Below are 19,480 nucleotides of genomic sequence, written 5' to 3'. Positions count from 1 at the left end.
TTATGAATAGATATAATATATAATTCTTCTCTCTGCCCTCTTTTCTTTTCTTAAAATAAAATTCTCCATGCATAGCATCGAAGATGCGACTGTTACCTTGAATAGTAGCCATGAGACTTAGGTCCATACTATCATTCAAAGACTCGTCATTTGGTCCCATTATAGCTCGAATCTCGTCCTCGTCTCGGGAATGATTCAGAGCTGAATCCAGACTACCCGCGGATGCGCTGAGAAGAGACGACGAATCCTCTGGGGATCGACTTCGAAGGGATACCCTATCAAGACTAGATGCCAGAAGACCCTCCGACTCGTCAAGGAGTTGTTGAGTCCTCGTTCTTCTCTTCGGCGGTAACGGAGGAGGTGTGCCAGAAGAGCTATTTTCCTCCGACAAACATATATTTGTTCTACAAGGGATCGAGCATTTGTACGTTCAACACGTTCAACGACAAGTGATTTATCGTTTTCCTTTTTGCAGCAAAACGAGTATTACCTGTCTGGCAGCGGAGGCTTCGGAGGTGGACTAGAATCCCGAAGGATCGACTCGGAACTATGCGAGCTGCGAACCAAACTGCTGCTCGCTGCCGTTTGCTCCAAAATCTGCCGTTCTCTCGGTGTCAGAGGTATATCCGGCAGGGAGTTTCTTTGAGTTAATTCCGATCCATATCCGGAAGTTCTGTGATATATATAAAAATAATAACGCAAATTGATCAACGATGTATCGAGATAAAGATACGCCGAGGATTGTTTCCTCTTTTCGTATGAGATATTTTACAGCACAATTACCTGTTATTATTTGCAACAGACGTCGGTTTCTGTTTGTTAGCGATCTTTTCGTGCGCCAGGGCCACCAGATTTTTCACCGCTTCTTCGACCAGTCCGATAACGTGCGTCACGTTCTCGGTGTCCAAAGCGGATGACTGATCACCGTGCAATAACACATCGTCGCAGAGTTTCAGCAATTGCGCTAACGCCTGATACACCTGATTCGTGGCGGATCCCAACGTAGAGCTGCAACAATGCTGGAATATAGGATCAGCACGAAAATGTAAATTTATGTTACGGTATAAATTGAAATTACGCTCTTTTTCCTCTAAAATCGATGTTTACCGTCAAACTAGTTGACGGGTACGTATACGTCCACATTGAATAAAAGTTTTTCCAACTCTATATTGCTGGCATATATATATATATATATGCGCTAGCTATATATGTGCTAATTCGATTATCAGAACTCTGTTTTCACGGCGGAATTAACAGTCACCTGTTCTCATAAAGCAGGTAAGACTTTAACGCGTTATGTATCGTGGTGATGGTGTCGAGGACGATCGTGCCGTTCCCGGGCAGCATCTCGAGCTTCTTCTTAGACACGACGTCCCGGAAGTGGAGCAGTGCCAGCTGCACCTGACGTACGTGGATGTGCAGATCGCGCAGGGGATTCTTGTCCAGAGTGGTGCCGGAGTCGTTACAGCCTGAAGCGTTTTTGTCCCGCGGCGTACGCGGTGACGAGGGCGAGGCAGCCCTCGTGGCCGCACCGCTGCCTCCACCGCCACCGCCACCACCGCCGCCGCCACTTCCGCTACCAGGGGAACGCATGTGGGAGAGCTTCTCCAGAAAGTCCTCCTTGAAGGAGCGCGCACGACGCGCTAGTTTACCGCCGCGCGCCTTCCCGCCGGAGCGCTCCTCGACTTCTGCAATAAAAAAAGTTCAATTAGAATCGAAAAGTTGCATTATTCGTCTTTTAGTTTGTTACTTGAATTTCACATGTTTAATAGCGTTCCTGTAAATCTCACTTGCGATTCTGTATTCTTGGACTAACAGATTTTAACCGGGCTATGTAATATTTTAAGAAACACACACAGAGATATTTTAAACACGACGCATTACGTATCGCATTTCATGCGTTGAATTAAACATTTTTCGAGGAAATTAAATATCTTTGCCGCTTTAATTATCCGCGTGCTTCCCTCCAATAATAACTCTTGTTACTTTTTCCAGAATAATTTCAAACGGAGAAATTTATTGTAACAGAGCTGCACGCAAACGCTTTCACGAGCGTTTACCGTACCTCGGCGGAATATATGTAACTGCGGATGAGACGGCATAAGCGATATAGCTTGAAAAAAAGAAAGTTTTGTTCGTGAGTCTTAATAACGATGTGCAGGCAATATTTCTCTGGATATATGGGGGTCCGTGCACATCGAACTTTAGCGCTGTTATACCGTCAGCCTGGTGCACACGTGCACGCATCGCCAGGCGAAGCGGTTCTACCTTTTTCCACATAGTGCTAATGCCAGCCGTGCACTTGAATTAAAACGAAAATGGTGGCGGAGCGCCGGTGCATTGGACGTGTAATGTGTCTGCGGTGTTATAGCTGGATCTCCAAGTACCTGGGAAACGTTTTTCCCCTCCGATTTCCCCGCCAAGAACAGGGGGTACCGGTCTTGCTTTTTTCGTCGCCAGCCATTCGTTGCTCCGTGAATCGACAATCAATAATGGCCCCTGGTGATACGTATTACGAGGACCGTAACATATAAGCTTCCAATTTTTCTTAGGAGCTCATTTTTAACAAGCCACTAGAGCATTAAGCGACAATTTATTGGCGGACGATCAACTACTAATATTTTACCAAACTTGCGTTAAAATTACGAGAAGAAAGGAAGACGATGTTGATTATTGCGCCTTATTGCGCCTTCTACAGATCGAAATTATACGTACATACGTTTATTCGAATGATTGTTCCAGTTTCATTATTCGAATCGGTCAAGTTTCGATAAACTTCTTCACTGATACAAAACACATCGCTATCGCGTTGTATTGATCGTCTAGTTTACTAAATAATTTATCACAGCAATATTTCTTCACGCTATCATCGTGCATCGCGATGCATCGCGATGCATATCCCTGGCCGCAAAGCCATTTCAGCTGGCGCGAGAAGTAATGGAAAGCGATAAAGATCGTCAGAGTGAACTTCGTGAAATTTATTACGCCGCATAAATTTTTCCCGAAAGTTGCCGAACTCTCGTATATTTATAATAATAAAAGTCCTATCTATCTCGACGAAGCGACTTGAAAACGACCGATGAAAGTGTCACTTATCGAAATTTTCTCACTTACTGGAGAGCTTCTCGATACGATATGCATGCAGCGATAGTTTAACGTACTAGCTGGCTGGCGATCCTTCTGAGAGAGATCAGCCGATGCGTACGTAGGTAAATCAAGTTCTATTCACGAATCTACCTCGAAATCTCAATCAAACGCGATTCGCGCCAAAGGCACAAGGTTTGACGGGCCGATAGAGATAATGGAGATGAGAATACACGGAGGACAAGGGAAGGGACGAGGACGAAGGGAAAACACGCAGCAGACAGGAGAGATGCAAATTGCCATGATTGACTGTATTCACGAACCACGTTCGATTCCCACACGTTGTTATGTACGTGGGAATGTACGTGTATATGGGAAATGCGATACAATAGACGCGGTGGTTATTTACAAACCACGATGCGCCGAATTATTTTGATCGCGCGGATCAGTACGCGAGCCTGTATTAAGAATCTATGATCGATCCATCAAGATATGTGTAAACGGCCGATAAATTTAACACGCGAGTTTAAAGAGTAATCTAATATCCAATTAATCTGTCCGATAGATTGCAAACCTGCTGTCGTGACAGCAAGCACTGCTTTATTTGACAACGTAATATTTGCCAGCAAAATCCTGTTGATTCGTTACACAACGGATTCTCGTGCTATGGCAAATACGGCAATCCATGGGACGTGATCAGCGTGCTTGGAGTGCGGAGATATGCGCCCCGTGAAACTTTATGACGATCGAAACGACGCGTTCGCATAAATCTAAATGATACGAACGTTTCGCTGTTGATGCAAATTATGCCTGCAAGAAGTAAGTAAAATAAATTAGCAATTCTGCAATCGTTTGATAACTTTCATCAACAGTTCATGTCAGTGATATCTGCGATATTTTTCTCCGCTCGTGATACGGGTAAATGGCTGGTTAACGCTGTGTAATACGCGAGTGCTCGACACACCGTGCCTTCCGACTCTCCAAGCCCACCCCTTTATCGATCACCGCGTGCTCGTACGCGCGTGGCTCGCGCGGGGTGTAAATCCACCCCGAAACGCGCCTAAGCGAAACGCCCACGCGCACGCAGCATGCATCATGGGCCACCGCCGTGGAAAATGCGGAAAGCACCCTCCCACGAAACGCGCGATCGGCTACGATTAGAATTGCGAACAGGTGCATTCTGTCTCGGATGCAAGGGTGGTCGGCCACGGCGACCGCGGGCTTTGCCGTGATGTACGAGCGGTATCGGGGGATTCAGATATACGTGCGATCTCCCAAGCGTACGCATTAATGCGCGATCATGTTCGTAGCTCGGTCGCGGTGAGGAACTCTGCTGATGAAAATGGTCACCATCCCGGCACGATTAAAGGGACATACGCGAAAGTTATCGCGGGCAACGACGCTATTCTCGAGCCCGCTGCATCGTCACGATAACGGCCGCAGAGAGACACCGTAATATCGTTCGCGACAATATACGCGCGCCACGTGCACAACGTGGAAACACATAGCTCGTTAATGAAAACCCCGTCTCGATAGCCGGGTATCGTTAATTATGCGCCTTGCGCCCAAGAGTGCATCCGCCGCACCCTTGGGATAATTTCCCTCGACACCCTCGAGTTGATTCTCCACCGACCGATTAATATTTCATTCGATCGCGTCGTGTGATCCTCGTTGTTCCTCCGTAAAACAGCGTGGAGTAACCCGAGGGTAACGCACGCGAGCAGGGCGATGCGATCGAATTATCGTCGGGATTAGATACTTCATTCTTGATAAATTGTGATTAATGTGCCAAATGTATCATTCGAGATAAATTATGGCGAGCTTCAACACGTAATTGCATTACGTACCGCGTGTTCGAGTAATCCTTTTCATTTATCACAGCAGTAAATCGAAACGCTTTCAACTAATCGCACAGATTAATCTACATTCTGCTGGATGCAAATTCAGCTCCGAAATCCTAGGATATGTCAGGCTTAAAGTCCATTATCTTAGAACATACGCGGAACATTACGGCGCGCTTGTGCTCTCAGGTATTATATAATTATGTCCACGAGACGAAATAAATGCGCGACATCCGATATACACACGGCGGAGCTGTGAGAGACACGGATCAGGATTCGAATTAATTAACAGTTACGAGAGCTAATAATGTTTGTGCAAACGCTAATAGCATCGAGATTCGCGTTTCAAGCGTTTATACACGATAGTGGGCAGTGATGCAATGGTAAGTTCCACCAGATGGGATTTATACGAACGGTATTACCGAGACCAGTAAACAACAGAAACTCGGTTTAATTGTTTTATGGAAATCTCGCGGATTTACATAGACGGCTCTCGTTTACTCTTCGTTTCTCATCCACGATGAGTCCGCCGACATACGGTGGTTTTGAAGTACGTAAATTTATCATAGCGCACTCATACACACAATTTTTTCTTGCTACGTGTGTGAGAATAAATGGATCTTTTTGTGCGTATATGTAATGTGAATTTTATATGGTACGTCTCTCTCAAATGTTCCGACGATTCCATTTCCGGTTCTTGAATCAATGAATACCTGTTGAAATTTTTATCAGTTTTCGCATAGTTCATTTTTACAACGGCACAACGTGAAACGCTATTTACATATTCAAATTATTAAATTGTAAACGAGGACTCGGACTTTCAGAGGAGAATCTGCGAAAATGAGATTGTTACGTCGGTTACGTCAGTTACAACAATGTAAGCTCGGAATGGCGTGCAGAATCAGAAAGACCGCAAAGAAGCAGTAATCCATCAGAAACGGGGAAACTGACGGTGAGATATTAAAAATCGCGTGAGAGTAATTTTCAAGGAAGGAATTGAGAAAAATATCGAACTTGATGAGAGATTGCTGCCGATAATAAGGGACGAAAATCCTACTCTTCAGCGGAGAAGCGGAGAAAATTGATATTGCATGTTGGCCCGAAGAGGAAAGAAAAATTGATATTAACCATCCGGGAGTGCTGGCATTAAAGGATTTCGTGGGCGACGGACACACCCGCGCGTACGACCCTTCGCTCGAGTAAAGCTAATAATTGCCTGCCGAAAATTGATTATCTGCGAGTTCGTTAACGGCGGCGGTTGCGGCTCAGCGCAAGCTAATGGATTCTAGATTATTGACGGATGGTGTGTAATCGTGGGTTTTGATTTCCACGCCCACAAAACGTACTACAGGGATAGCAATGATCTTGCTTAATGGGACAATCAGGATACGCTTCAAGTCAACTGTAACATAAAATAGAAGAGTTCATTATATCATTTAACTCTCAATATATGTACACATTTTGGAATTATTTATTCTTTAGCGACAGAATTTTCACGTGCATTTTTATTTGACTCGTATAATCGTCCTCGCGTCAACTTTTTATTCCTGTTAAGGTTTTATGTTAAAATTCATTAATTAATCCCGTGTGTAATCTGCGAGCACTTGTTACCTATCCGGTTATTTGCGACAGCCAACGCACTTCCGTCATAAAGTCAGATTTTGCGTCCGGTCGATTAGAACAGTCCGCATGTACATGTACGTGCGTCCATGCGCCTCGAGCGAATTAATTTTCCGGGACGCACGCGTGTCTCACAGCCGTGGTAGCGAGTTCGCACGGGCTACGTTCCATGACACGACCCACCCCGAAATAACCGGGAGGTTGTTGCACCGCTCCGCAATATACGGACTGTAAACCATTCGATTTCCAAAAATGCGGCGGACGAGTCAGACAGGTTGAGATCTTTCTTTCGGTACATAGCCGATATTTTCGCCCCGATAAAATAACACCCATGGCGGCCTGTTAATCCTACAGTACTATATAGCACTGTTGCGCTATGTACCGAAAGGAAACAGTTTGATGCAACCATGTTCCTACGAGAACATGATACGTTTAAACAAAATTGTAAAACAAAAAATATATATATGTTATATAAATCGATATCAATTGATAGTACAAGATATAATAGACTTTTTTATATTCTATTCTGTTAAATGTACAATTATAAAAAATCGCTTCAAATTATCGATGATCGTTATTAGATGACACAAGAAGAAGCAAACATCAGGAAATATCGAGGCAGTAACGTGAAAGCTCATCACGTACTCAGAATCATGCTACACTCAAAGACCCGGTCCTTGAGACATGAAGAGCAACGATGGATATGAAAGAGCGTACCCGAGAGCTTAAAGGGCTTTCGAAATAGCTTAAACGCCGAAAGAGGATTATTCCAAGATGGTGGCTTCGGACAACGAACTAAATTTAGTAAGCGAGGCCGAAACTAACAGCCAAAATACGATGAAACTCTGTGAAAGGCTCGGACGGAGACGAGGTTTCTCAGTCTGACAACAATTACGTCACGCGCCATCGTCAGAATACAATTTTGCACAACTGGAGCTAGAGGAAATGCTGTTCGTCTCTTTCATACCACTTTTGTAATGCTTATTAAATTCGCTGTCTCGCATTTAGCGTACGTCCGACTGAACTGCAAATACTCTTACAACTTTCAAGTGTCTGCCACATTAGCCAGAATCGTGTGCCTTTATTAAACTTTCAAGTCAACAGGAACTCATTCTCGCTACATCGCGCGTAACGAAAATCGTAGACATTTCGTGCGCAAAGTAGGTTACGAATTTCGCGGCTGCTTTCGCACGGTTAATTAACATTTGGCAAGCCAACAGCGCGAGAAGATAACGTGGAAATGCGTCCTGATCGCCGAGCTTTCCCGAGCGATGCGACCATTTCGCGTATTTCGCTCGCAGCGATGCAATTACGAAGCTTTAACGTCCATGGAATACTGCAAGGCCGTTTCCAGTTGGGAATTTCATGGTCCGACGATGACATTAGTGGGTACCGGTCGGTAGCAGGGGTGCAGTAATGTCGTTTCCTGAATTAAGAGGGAGAATTGAGAATGTTCGGTTGCACAACCCCCTTAATGGCTCTGACTTCAACCTGCAAGATTTACCGGAGACGCCGACAAAAATGTGACCCTTGATAAGAATCACGACTAACGTTTAACGTTCACTGCGCCCGTTATACACTATCCCGAATGGGATAGACTTGGACTTTGTTACGTAACTAGATTTATAATCTCTTGATTAGAAAAGAAAACACCCACTTGATACGAAACAAGACACATGAAAAATAAGATCCTCGTAGAAAGTAGTATGCAGTGATGCAGAAATCAACTAACGAATCCACTTTCTAAATTAATGTTCTATGACGAGTTTTCTGATTATATTTGTTACCGGCTATTGATTATCGCGGATACGTTTGCTCAATCAGGTACTTTTATTTTGCTCAAGGCGTCAAGTGCAACATCAATTATCCGGACAGAGCGTACTTGATTTCGAGGTCGCGAGGAAGCCAGTAATGGAAGAATGATTAAAGAAAAATAACGGTAGCCGACTTTGCTTGCAGACTCGCAGCGCGACAGTCATTATCACGAAATTAATTGCGAGTACTGTCTAACGGAAAACGAAGAGTTTTAATGCGGCGCGCAACGAGATCAGTTTACTTTACGAAACGAACTTGCACCGAGCTAGCAAACATTTGCGTCGGACTCGTTCCGTCGCAGAGAATCAAATTACAAGTTCTCATAATAACGCTATGTTACAGATAAAAGCCGAGAGTGAGGGAGAGAGGAGACGCATCGAACAAGCATTTCATGATGAAATTTATGCAAAATGTCTCGTGGGGATATTTGAGGTAATTACGCTGATTAGTAACGAGGCGCGCACAACGGACATTATCATAATTCAAGAACAAAGCGAATTTTAACGAGATACGCGGGATGCGTACACCGATCCCTTCCGGCAATTAATATTTTTCAATCCGCCAACTTTACAAGCTGAGATTAAACGGAACACGTGTATGTCGATGTCACGAAACATGTCACTGGTGCAACGATCCGTCAAATTAGTAATTTAAACTCTCTTTAAGCGCACACTCTTTGCTCGGAGCAAATTCTATCTCTGATGAAACTCGGCGAATATCGCTGACGGTTCTTGCAAACATCAGACCCGGTGCCGTCTGGTCTGGAGCGATCGGTTGTGCGATGCAGCCGATTCTGCGGACAAATCGCAAAAATGCGGGCGTTGGAGGCACCCCACGATACGATGGAATTGATTTTCGAAGCGCGACGCGATTGCAAGACGGAGAATATCCACCGATACTCCTCTCGAGGATGCAAACAGTAGATCCATTAAGGGTTCAACTCGGCACCCTCCCATACAATGTTTGTGGATCCTCGTCGCGGAAGAGAATACTCTCCAACGAAAAGCGACCAGATAAAGACACGTGATATGAGTAGAAGTTTACTTCCCTTCAAATATCGTCAATAGATATTCTCGTCTCTCGTAATATCGGATCTCTGCAGTGTCGTATTTGTTGCAAACAATGAAAAATTTTCCTTGCGAGTTGAGTCGCTTACTGAGATCGCGTATTATATCGGTATCGGTTATATACGTAGCGTATGTATGTATATATTCTCATTCAAATTATTTTATATAAAATCTACATTTAAAAAAAGCTAGTCAACGAGACTTCCGGTTAGTCAACATTGCGTGTACGCATATAAACTGATGACAATAGCAAATTTACATAGGCATCTTGTGCCGCGACGTGCTGCATCCTTTGAGCGTAACAGAGGTAAAACGTTCGTGTAAGCTTCGTCTGCGGAAAGTGCGGATTTACATCGCTAAACTCTTTTAAATCGCGTCGTACGTGATATGTGAAAGTGGTGTACGCAATCACACTCGAAAGCACGTAGGAAATTCTATAGTTGCAACGTCGGAGAAAATGCTAGCATCACTGTAGCTCATATTTCAACATGCAGACCGGATGTGACAAAATAATCGTCCATACGATTGTGCAGCGATTATCATGTTGCAAATATTACCTGGTTAAATTTCATTATGTTATATTGCGCGCACATGAAAATACCACATAAATAAAATGGAGAATATGAGCATGAATTATTTTAATATAACAGATACACAACGTCTATAGATATTTATGTCGCAGAACCTTCGTAAAATCAATCCCTTATATAAAAAGACCAGACTTTATAAAGCGCCGCCCTCTTGTCGGATGGGCTTCTATAAAGGGCTATAAAGGGTTTTTTATAAAAAGAGCTGAATTTTCAGATATCCGATGATATAAACGTGATAAATATTTGTGAGAAAAAAGTACAATGCAGCTATACAACCATTATTGTTAAGAAAGAAATGCTTGATGAAAATTCTGACGTTACGCGAATGTGATTTCAAGAGAAACAGCGTTTCTACTCGGAGATAAATCTTGAAATATTTTTCAGCTGACGACGACGATTTACGTTAGCGACTGGTGTCTATCTTTATCCAGCGACGTTGTTGCGCTCTTGGCATACCAACGTTCCTTCGCCTTTCGTGGATTTATGCACGTGTTAACGATTGACATAATAACGTGACACGTGTGCGAAGCATGTGGTTTAGACATAAGAGAGTGTAAGAGAGAGTCCGCCCATACACGAAAACCAAACCAAAGTGCTAGTCGCCAGCAAACGCACTTGGGAAAGGATCACTCTGCAAGAGTGATAACAGAAGAAGGTCTTTAAAGTTCCAAAAATACATCTGATAGTCTGAAAATAGCAACACTTTTAACAATGTAACAAGGTGCAAAGTGGTCGCAACATGTAATTTGCAAGTAGTAAAAACTGCAAGAACTGCACGTTAACTCAGCACGTTATTCCTACTTACCGCAATGTATAATTAAGCAATGTGAGGCATGACATCGCGTGCTTTATGCGTATAAAGAGATTGAGAAGAACCCGTGGATTAATTTTCTCACTTAAAGCGAAACTTTTTCATTTGCATATCTGATAAACCTATTAATTAACTGCTTCCGTTATCCAGCGCAAGTGCAGCGTGGATAAAGCGAGCGTTTTTGGGTAAGCTTACGCTCGCGATGAAGCAATAATGAAATAATGGAATAATTATAGGCGCCGACAACATCTGATAAGATACGATCCAAGTTTTGGCATATTCGCCGAGCGTATTAACGCGCCAACTTTGAACATTAGTTCAATCGAGATCGTTCAATGAGGTGGCAGCAAATTTGCATATCTGATCGTCTCGCTTAATTAATCGGCACGTTGCACGATACGCGGCATGTTCCAGTTTAACGCAAAGTCCGCGACGGTTTTATCATAATGAGATTTATCACCTCCCGACAATGTCGTTTTATATCCCATATGCGTAATGCCACGATGTGATCGAATACTGTAAGCGGATTAGTTTCTCAGTTGTATGCACGAAATGATTCTCCATATTAAATGACATGATGCGCTCATGTATGACTTTGTTGCTGATTATACACTAAATTCACGCAGACTATACTGCAAGAAACGCGTAGCAGTGGAGAGATTGCTCCAGCGAATAATACGTAATATGATTTGCCACGTAAAGCCTAATATTTTAGCGGGAATTCGATAATGAGAAAATAACATCAAGCTTTGACACGCGACAAGATTCGCTCGAGCACGCAAATTTGCGGCAGCGTAATACACAAGGAAACCTATTCTTTGTCGCAAACAAACGTGACGCAAACCTCACTTAGTGTAAGCTAATAGGCTAATTAGCGGCGCCGTAACTTGGAATGCCCGTGACAATGGCTTCGACGCCTCGCTTTCATCATCATCAACGTCAGCGCCTACATTTTTGACGTGCGAAGCGATCCGCGATCCATCCGATTCCCATTATGTAGATTGTAGATGATACGGTCGTAATGCCGCCGGCGAGATCGAGGTGATCCGCAATGCTTTTTTTTTTGGTGCGCTTGTCGCCATTTAATGCGTCTTTTAATCCCGCCATTTAATCCTCACAAATTAGTGCACGTTAACGCGAATTATGCAAATGTACAGATAAGAAAAAATCGTTTTCACTAACGTGACGCGCGGAAACGGGTATCCGCGTCTTGCGATAAGGAAGACCGTGGTGTGCGATCATTCCCGATTTTAAACTTCCATTACCCGCCGCAGCAGATGACAAAAAAAAATAAAAATGTTAACACGCTCAATGACTTAAGCGCAACCTTCGCCATCCCGCTCGTTGAATCGTCAGGACGCCCACTCTCTTCGCAATGATCTCATCTCTGAATTCCGTCTCTGTGCTCTCGACTTTATTGTATAATATACACATGATGTATATACGCGAAAGATGTGCTTCTCGTGCGTGGAGAATATAGTGTGACATCACCCCGGCGAAACTTCTGAAACACGAAGGATCGATATCGCATCGTGGTTTTCCCTTATTGCACGCACACGCCAAACTTTTCTCCGCAAGAAAAGACGGGTGTGCCGCCTCCTCGTCACCGGTCCCTTTCGCGTCTCCTACGACGATTCCTGGACAGAGAATTACGACGAGCGCACGCCCGGGAAGTGACTCACGGTTCACCTACGGGTGATCGCATCAACGGAAAAGCTTCATTAAACGGCGAGCAAGCTCGGCTTCGAGGAATCACCGTGATTTATCGTTATGTCAGAAAAACGCGAGGCGGTCTCAGCGCAACGTTTGAGAGCACCATGCGTCTCCACACATGTCACTCCTGTCATGAAGTTATTAATAAACGCCATCCTGTCCCGTCGCCGGCCGGTTACGATTGATCTATGCTCAACTTTGATTCAGACCGAAGCTTAAAACGGAGTATTCGGCCGCCAGTATCCCGGATATCACCTATTGCCTAATATCACTCCGGTATTTAAGATGGTTGCTACTAAAATTTGAAATTAAGGTAAGGAGAGAGTCGTTAGATCCGATGGTAATAATTCCTTGCATCATTTGCCTGATTTGCTTAAGAGAGCAAGATAAGACATTCTATGTCAGCGAACGGTCTCTCGTTGATGATTCTTTGGAAAATTGATCCAAATATTAATTTACCAGCAACGACAAATGTGGCTCATCCTATATCCATTTGAGAGTCGCCCAAAGCTGTCTTTGGAAATCTTCAAAATAAAAGTTACGTTTCTTACCTTATAATTCTTGTAGAAACTGTTACGACTTTCGGTTCGCTCGTCACTTCTTCAACGAGATCTCTTCTACGAGGTATACTGTGACTCTTCAACGGGTCGCATTCTCGCGCTACCAACAAGACGATCCGACAATCCGAAGACGCGTACGGTTTGGAGAACCAATCAGGACCGAGCGAACCTCGTCACATCGAAATCGTAAAAATTCGGGTCGCTCAACCTGCGTGTAACCGCTCGGCGAGGAAATTCACTGCCGAACGGAAACCGCAATTTCCCTCCGTTAAACGTTGGACGTGCCGTTGACAAAGCGGCACTGAGCGTGGCGGAGAAGGAACGGAGCTTGCGTACGTCCGGACCGCGTGGAGTACGCGCATCGACTGCTAACTAACTTGGGGAGCCGGGCGAGCTTCGGGAGCGATCCCCGCCGCACGCATCATCGTCTCACTCGCACTTGCCATCCTCATGCCTGTCGTTCTACGTGCTATTCCTCTTCCACGTTCATCGTCTTCCTCCTTGACGTTTGCTTTCTCGCACTTTTGCCCTGTACGTTGGTCGCTTCGTCTCCGTTCTTTCTCTCTCTTTCTTTCGTCTTCCCGTTCGCATTACTGGCCGGCATATCGCACCTTTCTTCAGTGCTGGATTTAAAAGGAAGTCCATTCGGCGGAAGAGAATAAGAATTTCAAAGTTACTGCGCCTGGGAATATAAACAATCGATCAAAATCATTACGTTCCATCAATTCTAATCTTTCATCTGGATGCAGATTTCTTGGAAATTTCGTCTTGGTCTCTCGCTGTTCTCTTCATTTTTCTACCTTGCGCATATCCTGATATATGTTGATGACACTCGCCTGTCGTCTCGCGTATCCCTCGCTAAAACGCATCGCTATTATCATAATCGCCGAGGTGCTGGAAAAAGTTGCGTCGACGTGCACTAACAATTCGATCGATATTCTCTGTTGCACGGCGGAGGCTAACAAATGGAGCGGCAAAAGTTGGTGAAAATTTATAGAAAGTTCGTGTCTGCGCGCGAGCGTGTGTCACTATGTCATCCTTAAAAGTTAACGACCGAAAGTCGCACTACCGACTTTTATTTAGGATGCGAGACGCCAGAAAGTGCGGTAGCGCGGTTTTACCAACTTCTCGGGTTCTCCAGTTTCGCAGGATAGAAACCGAGAACATGACGCTCGTCCTTTTTTTCCTCCTTCGTGACATTCGATTCTTGAACGTGACTTTTTACGTTTCTTCCTAGCCGTCGAAATTTAAAACGTGTTCAGGCTGACGTTGGAGAACAATTACTCTTGATATATTCGTAGCTGATTTTTGTCAAATACAATATTTTATACCTGTCTGTCACACATTGTGTGTTTTGAAAAGAATCAAGAGAGAAATTTCTTCAGACCTTTTCACATTCCGTTAAAATGCTTGAGCTTTTTCCAAGCACACCATTAAAGGGCATCTGATCGTGCAATCGCGCTTTTGAGTGTTTTCGCGATATCCCGCAGTATGTGGGCAGAAAAACAGGTTTTCAAGAAACGTGTGCAGATGCGGTGTATTCTGAAGAAATTTGGCGGTGGTATTTATTATTATTGCACGCTGAAAATACTGCTTTACGCAGGAAAAAATAACTTGTGAATGTGTAAATGACTCGTGCACCTGTTTTATGCCCGTGATTAAAATTCCACCGAGTCAGGTAAATCAGTGGAGTCTCGGGTTTCCTCTTTAACTTTCAACTTGAGGCGGGAACTTTGGCCGTTTACTGTTTTATCTGTTATATCAATACAGCTTTCGCGAAATTGCACTCGCATCCGGATGCATCCAGCCATATAGGCGAGCCGCAAAGTAACAATTGAATGGTTGATAACAGCCGACGATGCCGTGCGATATTCCGAACCGGACGGGCGAATTGTGTGGTCGACAGCCCACCCGCACCGTGGCTCGTTGCACCACACAACGAAAACACATCTTTCGTATCTTTCTCCTCTTCTCCAAGCATTTTTACGCTATTTCTCCAACCGCTTCGTAATCCGGCACAATCGTAAAATTCGGGACGCAAACGTCGCGCCGAGCCAAGATCGTAAAACGTGATTTCAAGCTCTTTCTGATTTAAGTCTTATGACGCGCCCGCGCCGTGAAATTTCGGGACTGTTCCCTTTTTCCGCTGAACGATGGACACAAGTCACCCACGAAATGACCAATCTTTCTTTCTCTCTATCGTTACGCATATTCCCTTCTCTCGGTTCAGAACCACACAACACTAACAACTTCTCCAGGAAAGTCAGGTAATCAAATTTGCAGTTGTAATTAAATGTACTTATACTTTAGATGGAGAATAAATAAATTATGATATATATATATATATATATATATATGTCCGTTTTTCTTACAATATAGATACGTTAACTTTATAGCAATCTAAATTGTACAAATGTCTCAAATTTTTGCCTTGTCCCAAACCGATATTAAAAAACATATATTTATTACAACGTGTTATTTTTGCTCGTTCTATTGTTTGGTAAATTGTTTCGCCTCACAGCGCTTTTCTTTAACTCATTCTTTATGCATGCACAGCTGAATCGGCAAGATATTTGGCACTAAGGGAAAATTGGCTCTTAATTAAGCGACCGGCTGATAGCGCGTGTCGACCGGACATAGGGAGGCGCAAAGAATTCGTGGGTGCAATTTGCGTATTAATGGGATTCCACAAAGGTAGTAGCGCCGCGACTTTAAGGGGTGATAAACGTATTTTATGGGGGCAGGATAGCGCGCTTTCTCCATGGTCGCAATTAACGGTAAACGATGTAGGGTACGAGAATACAGTATCCCGTTGCACGTACACACATGCACCAAACGCACATGTATCTACAATGTAAACTAATAACAGTAAATAAAAAAGCTAATGGCGCGGGCAATCGCATGGATATCGTTTTATGCATTACGCTCTTCAATCAAAAGAAAAAATGCATCCCATGAAAATGGTTATAATATTTTTGTATATAGATGTATAAATGATATACACGTATCAAAAAAGGTAAACATTCTCGGCTTGACACTTTTGCAAATTCCGCATGATTCATCGTGAACGACAGGAAGAACGTAAATGATCGTTCGACTTGTATTTCGCAGAGAAAGAAAAAAAAGAGCGCGACACCGTGAAAGTTTTAATCGAAAAAGTTCGAACAATACTGGTTCCGACTGGTTTTAACAATAAGATCAATAGGACAGTTGCAGTGCGCAGGCAATGCGTTAAAACGTTTTATTATTCCGAGGATTATTATATTGATTATTTTTTGGCATTGATCTTCAACGTTTGCGAGGGTTTTCATACCGAATCCTCCCTATTATGTGAAAATAATCGCGAACATTCCCGGGGATATACGCGTTGCCAGGTACTCCACTATTAAAAAAATTAATCCCGTACAAACGGCTCTATGATTCTTTCAGTATCTCCTGAAAAAAGAGAAAAAAAAGCAGAATTTGTCTGTGAGAGCCGTAAAATGTGCTTTCTCTATTGTTGAGTGAGCGAACGATTGCAATTAGAACGCAGAGGAAGCACGAGCTTTCAGAAGTAAAATCTTGCGTAATGTTCGCGCCACGCTCGCGGGCAGAAAGATAACGATTTACTCGTTACTCGGGAAGAAAAATGTCATCGTAAATTGACGTAATGAACATCGAAGCCGGACGAAAAGCCAAAAAATAGAAAGCAGACGAAAATATATCAAAAACTATGATCCTGCTCTATTCTCTATCTACGTCACAGGCAATATTATCCGTTTCCGATAAAAGTGCAACGTAAGGCGATATCGTCCTTGCGTTTTTCTTCCTTTCCCCAGCTGTTTCTTTTTTACTCGTAAGTACAGAGATTTTCCTCGGCAACTGTCGCGTCTAGCTGCAAGCTCGATAAGACGGCGGGATGGTATATCGATAAAGTTTCCAGAGCGTCGTCGCGTCAAAACTTTCGTCGGCTTCACCCAAACGAAATAAAGTTTGCAGTCGCCCGAGCGCACCGGAAAACGTGAGCATAAATGATCAAAGGCAAAATAGCAAACGTCAAAATTACGCGCCGCTCAGGCGAAAATGTCGGACAGTATTTTACATTACCTACACGGAGATAAATAAATCTCACATAGTAAAGCATATTTTGTATAAACTTCCAATAAGTTAATGCATCAACGTTTTGTTGTGAAGAAAATATGTCGTATTTGTATACGAACGATATGTTACATTAATTCACTTCAGAATAAATTCACTGCAGAAAGCCTGGATATTCAATTCTCGCGATTTTCATTGCAAAGAGACATGATTTACAAATTAAATGTAACAATTTGCGTTTTGATCAATTTATCATGTTAATACACGTGATAAATTATTGTATCAATAGACGAATCTCCATATTCATATAGTGTACGTTTGAAAAATAATGAAATTGACTAATGCCAATAGACCAATAGGCGATAGACCTTCCTTTCTATTCGGAACCATCTTCAAGATTCTTGAACGGGATATCATTGCAGCGAGTCCCTTTGAATGGAATTTTGAAATAGAAAGTAGCCGCAGCTAAATAACTTATGGCTCTCACCTGATCAACCCGCTGCAACTACTTTTGCGTGATTGCGCGGTATTTCTTAACTGATGCGTGTTTCAATATTCATTCACCACAATACCTATAACGAGGCAATCTCGATGTCTCATGCAAGAGCGACCATTAAACCAGCGTACACGCGATTTTGCAGCGCACAATGGAATCCGCTCGTGAGGATATCGCAAAATAGGAGAGAAGACGTGGCCAGCGTGCAACCGTTGCCACCGTCGGTGGTTGGGCGAATGCAAGACACACAATGCGTGAAAGGAGAGAGAGCTAACCGATGTCTCTCTCTGGGAAATGCACGTTGTCTCTGGTATTACGGGATGCGACGACACAGACTCTTGTTGCCAGTCATTTCCGCGTGCAATCCCTCGGTAATGGTATCCTGGCCGCGTACGCCGGTACGCTCTCTGAAATTGCATCTGGCTGTTGCGCTATGTATACGTCGTCTACACCATACCGTAATTAGCGAGTTCTTCCAAGCGGACGGACGGTACTTCGTCAGTCCGACACCTGACCACGTCCGGAAATCACGCATCTACCTCCTACCTTCTGTCCTATTTATCTCGCAAATAACAAGCCGCAGTGTCAAGTAACACACTCTCATTCCGCGGTTCTCTCCATCATTAGAGTATATCGCGAATTTCGTGTTGATCCTTAGGCACAGCGGGAATTCCGCAACGAAAGAAATCCACGACGTGATCTTTATTGAAAGATTCATTAGCATTCATCTCGCGCCGGAGCCGGTCATAATAGCCGGCGCCGTAACGGGGCGAGTGAATCGTGCAAATTATGCGAATCATGCGGACGATCGAGCGCAGTTTGGGGGTCACTGTCATTACTGATAACCGTATAAATATGAGCAAATGCGAGCCTGGGGCGCAATGGCGCAATATTCCATCGGGCGAGAGCCGCATATGGCGGATAAATATCAGTGTGCACGTGCGAATGCCACGAGCTATGCCGGTGCGTTATTGATTTCCCGATAAACCATGGCATCCCATTCGATTATAGGAAATTTGTAACGAAGCGACTTTGGATTGCAGTCACGTTTAAATGTCGAGTACAGCGCGTCGTTTGCACGAGTGGCGCAGCGCCGCGCTGAGGAAACAAATCTGATTGATCCGAATTAACATTTCCATTTGCATAGACGAACGGGCAAACCCGATTGGTTTGCCGGCCAGCTTGAATGTTGCCATGGAAAATTTTCATTCCGCTCGGATTCGATGAAGATGATAAAACCGACATATATTGCGCGCATCACGCGTTAATCGCAAACCACCCCCGAAACGCGCGCTACTTGTCGAAACTCACGTTAAAAGCACTCGCTAATGCCCGATTCCACCAACGTCGCTTAATTTTAACCGTAGTTTAACTCACTCTTCGTTTCTTTCTAACTACCTGCCTTAAAAAGAGACAAAGAGTGAGTTAAACTACGGTTAAAATTAAGCGACGTTGGTGGAATTGGGCCTAAATCTGTCGAAAGTGCACACCCGGTTAATTTAACTTTAATGAGTTCTCCTGAACTTGCTTGGATTACTTTAAGTTACACCACGATCTTGGAATCTTTGATCCAGGATGCAATTTTCCTGTCGGATCCATTTTTGAAGCACCCTGAGTGCTCTCTTGAATTAACTTTCAGAGTGTCTGCATGTCGATGAAAATTTTTCAAGCGACGATTTTTTAATTAGTCGCTCGGAGAAAGAGAGAAAGAAAGAGCGCTATCAATAATTCAATTCTTAAAGTAATAAAATGACAATAAGTTAATTACGGGAATTGTTCATATAATACAATAATAAAAGAGAGGTA

At 43.6% G+C, this 19,480-nt stretch overlaps 1 protein-coding gene across 11 annotated transcripts in view; it reads right to left on the bottom strand.

Annotated features, from left to right (window-relative positions):
- LOC105280729 (guanine nucleotide-releasing factor 2) overlaps window positions 1-19,480 on the bottom strand; it is a 44,343-nt gene that overhangs the window by 11,092 nt on the left and 13,771 nt on the right. For 7 of the 11 annotated variants that reach the window (XM_011341467.2, XM_011341462.2, XM_026971939.1 and 4 more), the window contains 4 exons: window positions 1,262-1,688; window positions 784-1,008; window positions 491-673; window positions 97-404 (listed from right to left, as the gene is read on the bottom strand). In XM_011341467.2, coding sequence (XP_011339769.1) covers window positions 97-404; window positions 491-673; window positions 784-1,008; window positions 1,262-1,688 — 1,143 coding nt within the window. Of the gene's footprint in view, window positions 1-96; window positions 405-490; window positions 674-783; window positions 1,009-1,078; window positions 1,214-1,261; window positions 1,689-13,092; window positions 14,985-19,480 lie in introns of those variants that run through there. The other 4 variants (XM_011341466.3, XM_011341470.3, XM_011341468.3 and 1 more) reach the window with 3 other exon arrangements.

This window comes from Ooceraea biroi, chromosome 8 (assembly GCF_003672135.1).
Source record: "Ooceraea biroi isolate clonal line C1 chromosome 8, Obir_v5.4, whole genome shotgun sequence".
In the NCBI taxonomy this organism is placed as follows: Eukaryota; Metazoa; Arthropoda; class Insecta; order Hymenoptera; family Formicidae; genus Ooceraea; species Ooceraea biroi.
Note: the sequence above shows the minus strand (reverse complement) of the source record. Positions and strands in the feature narration are given on the sequence as shown.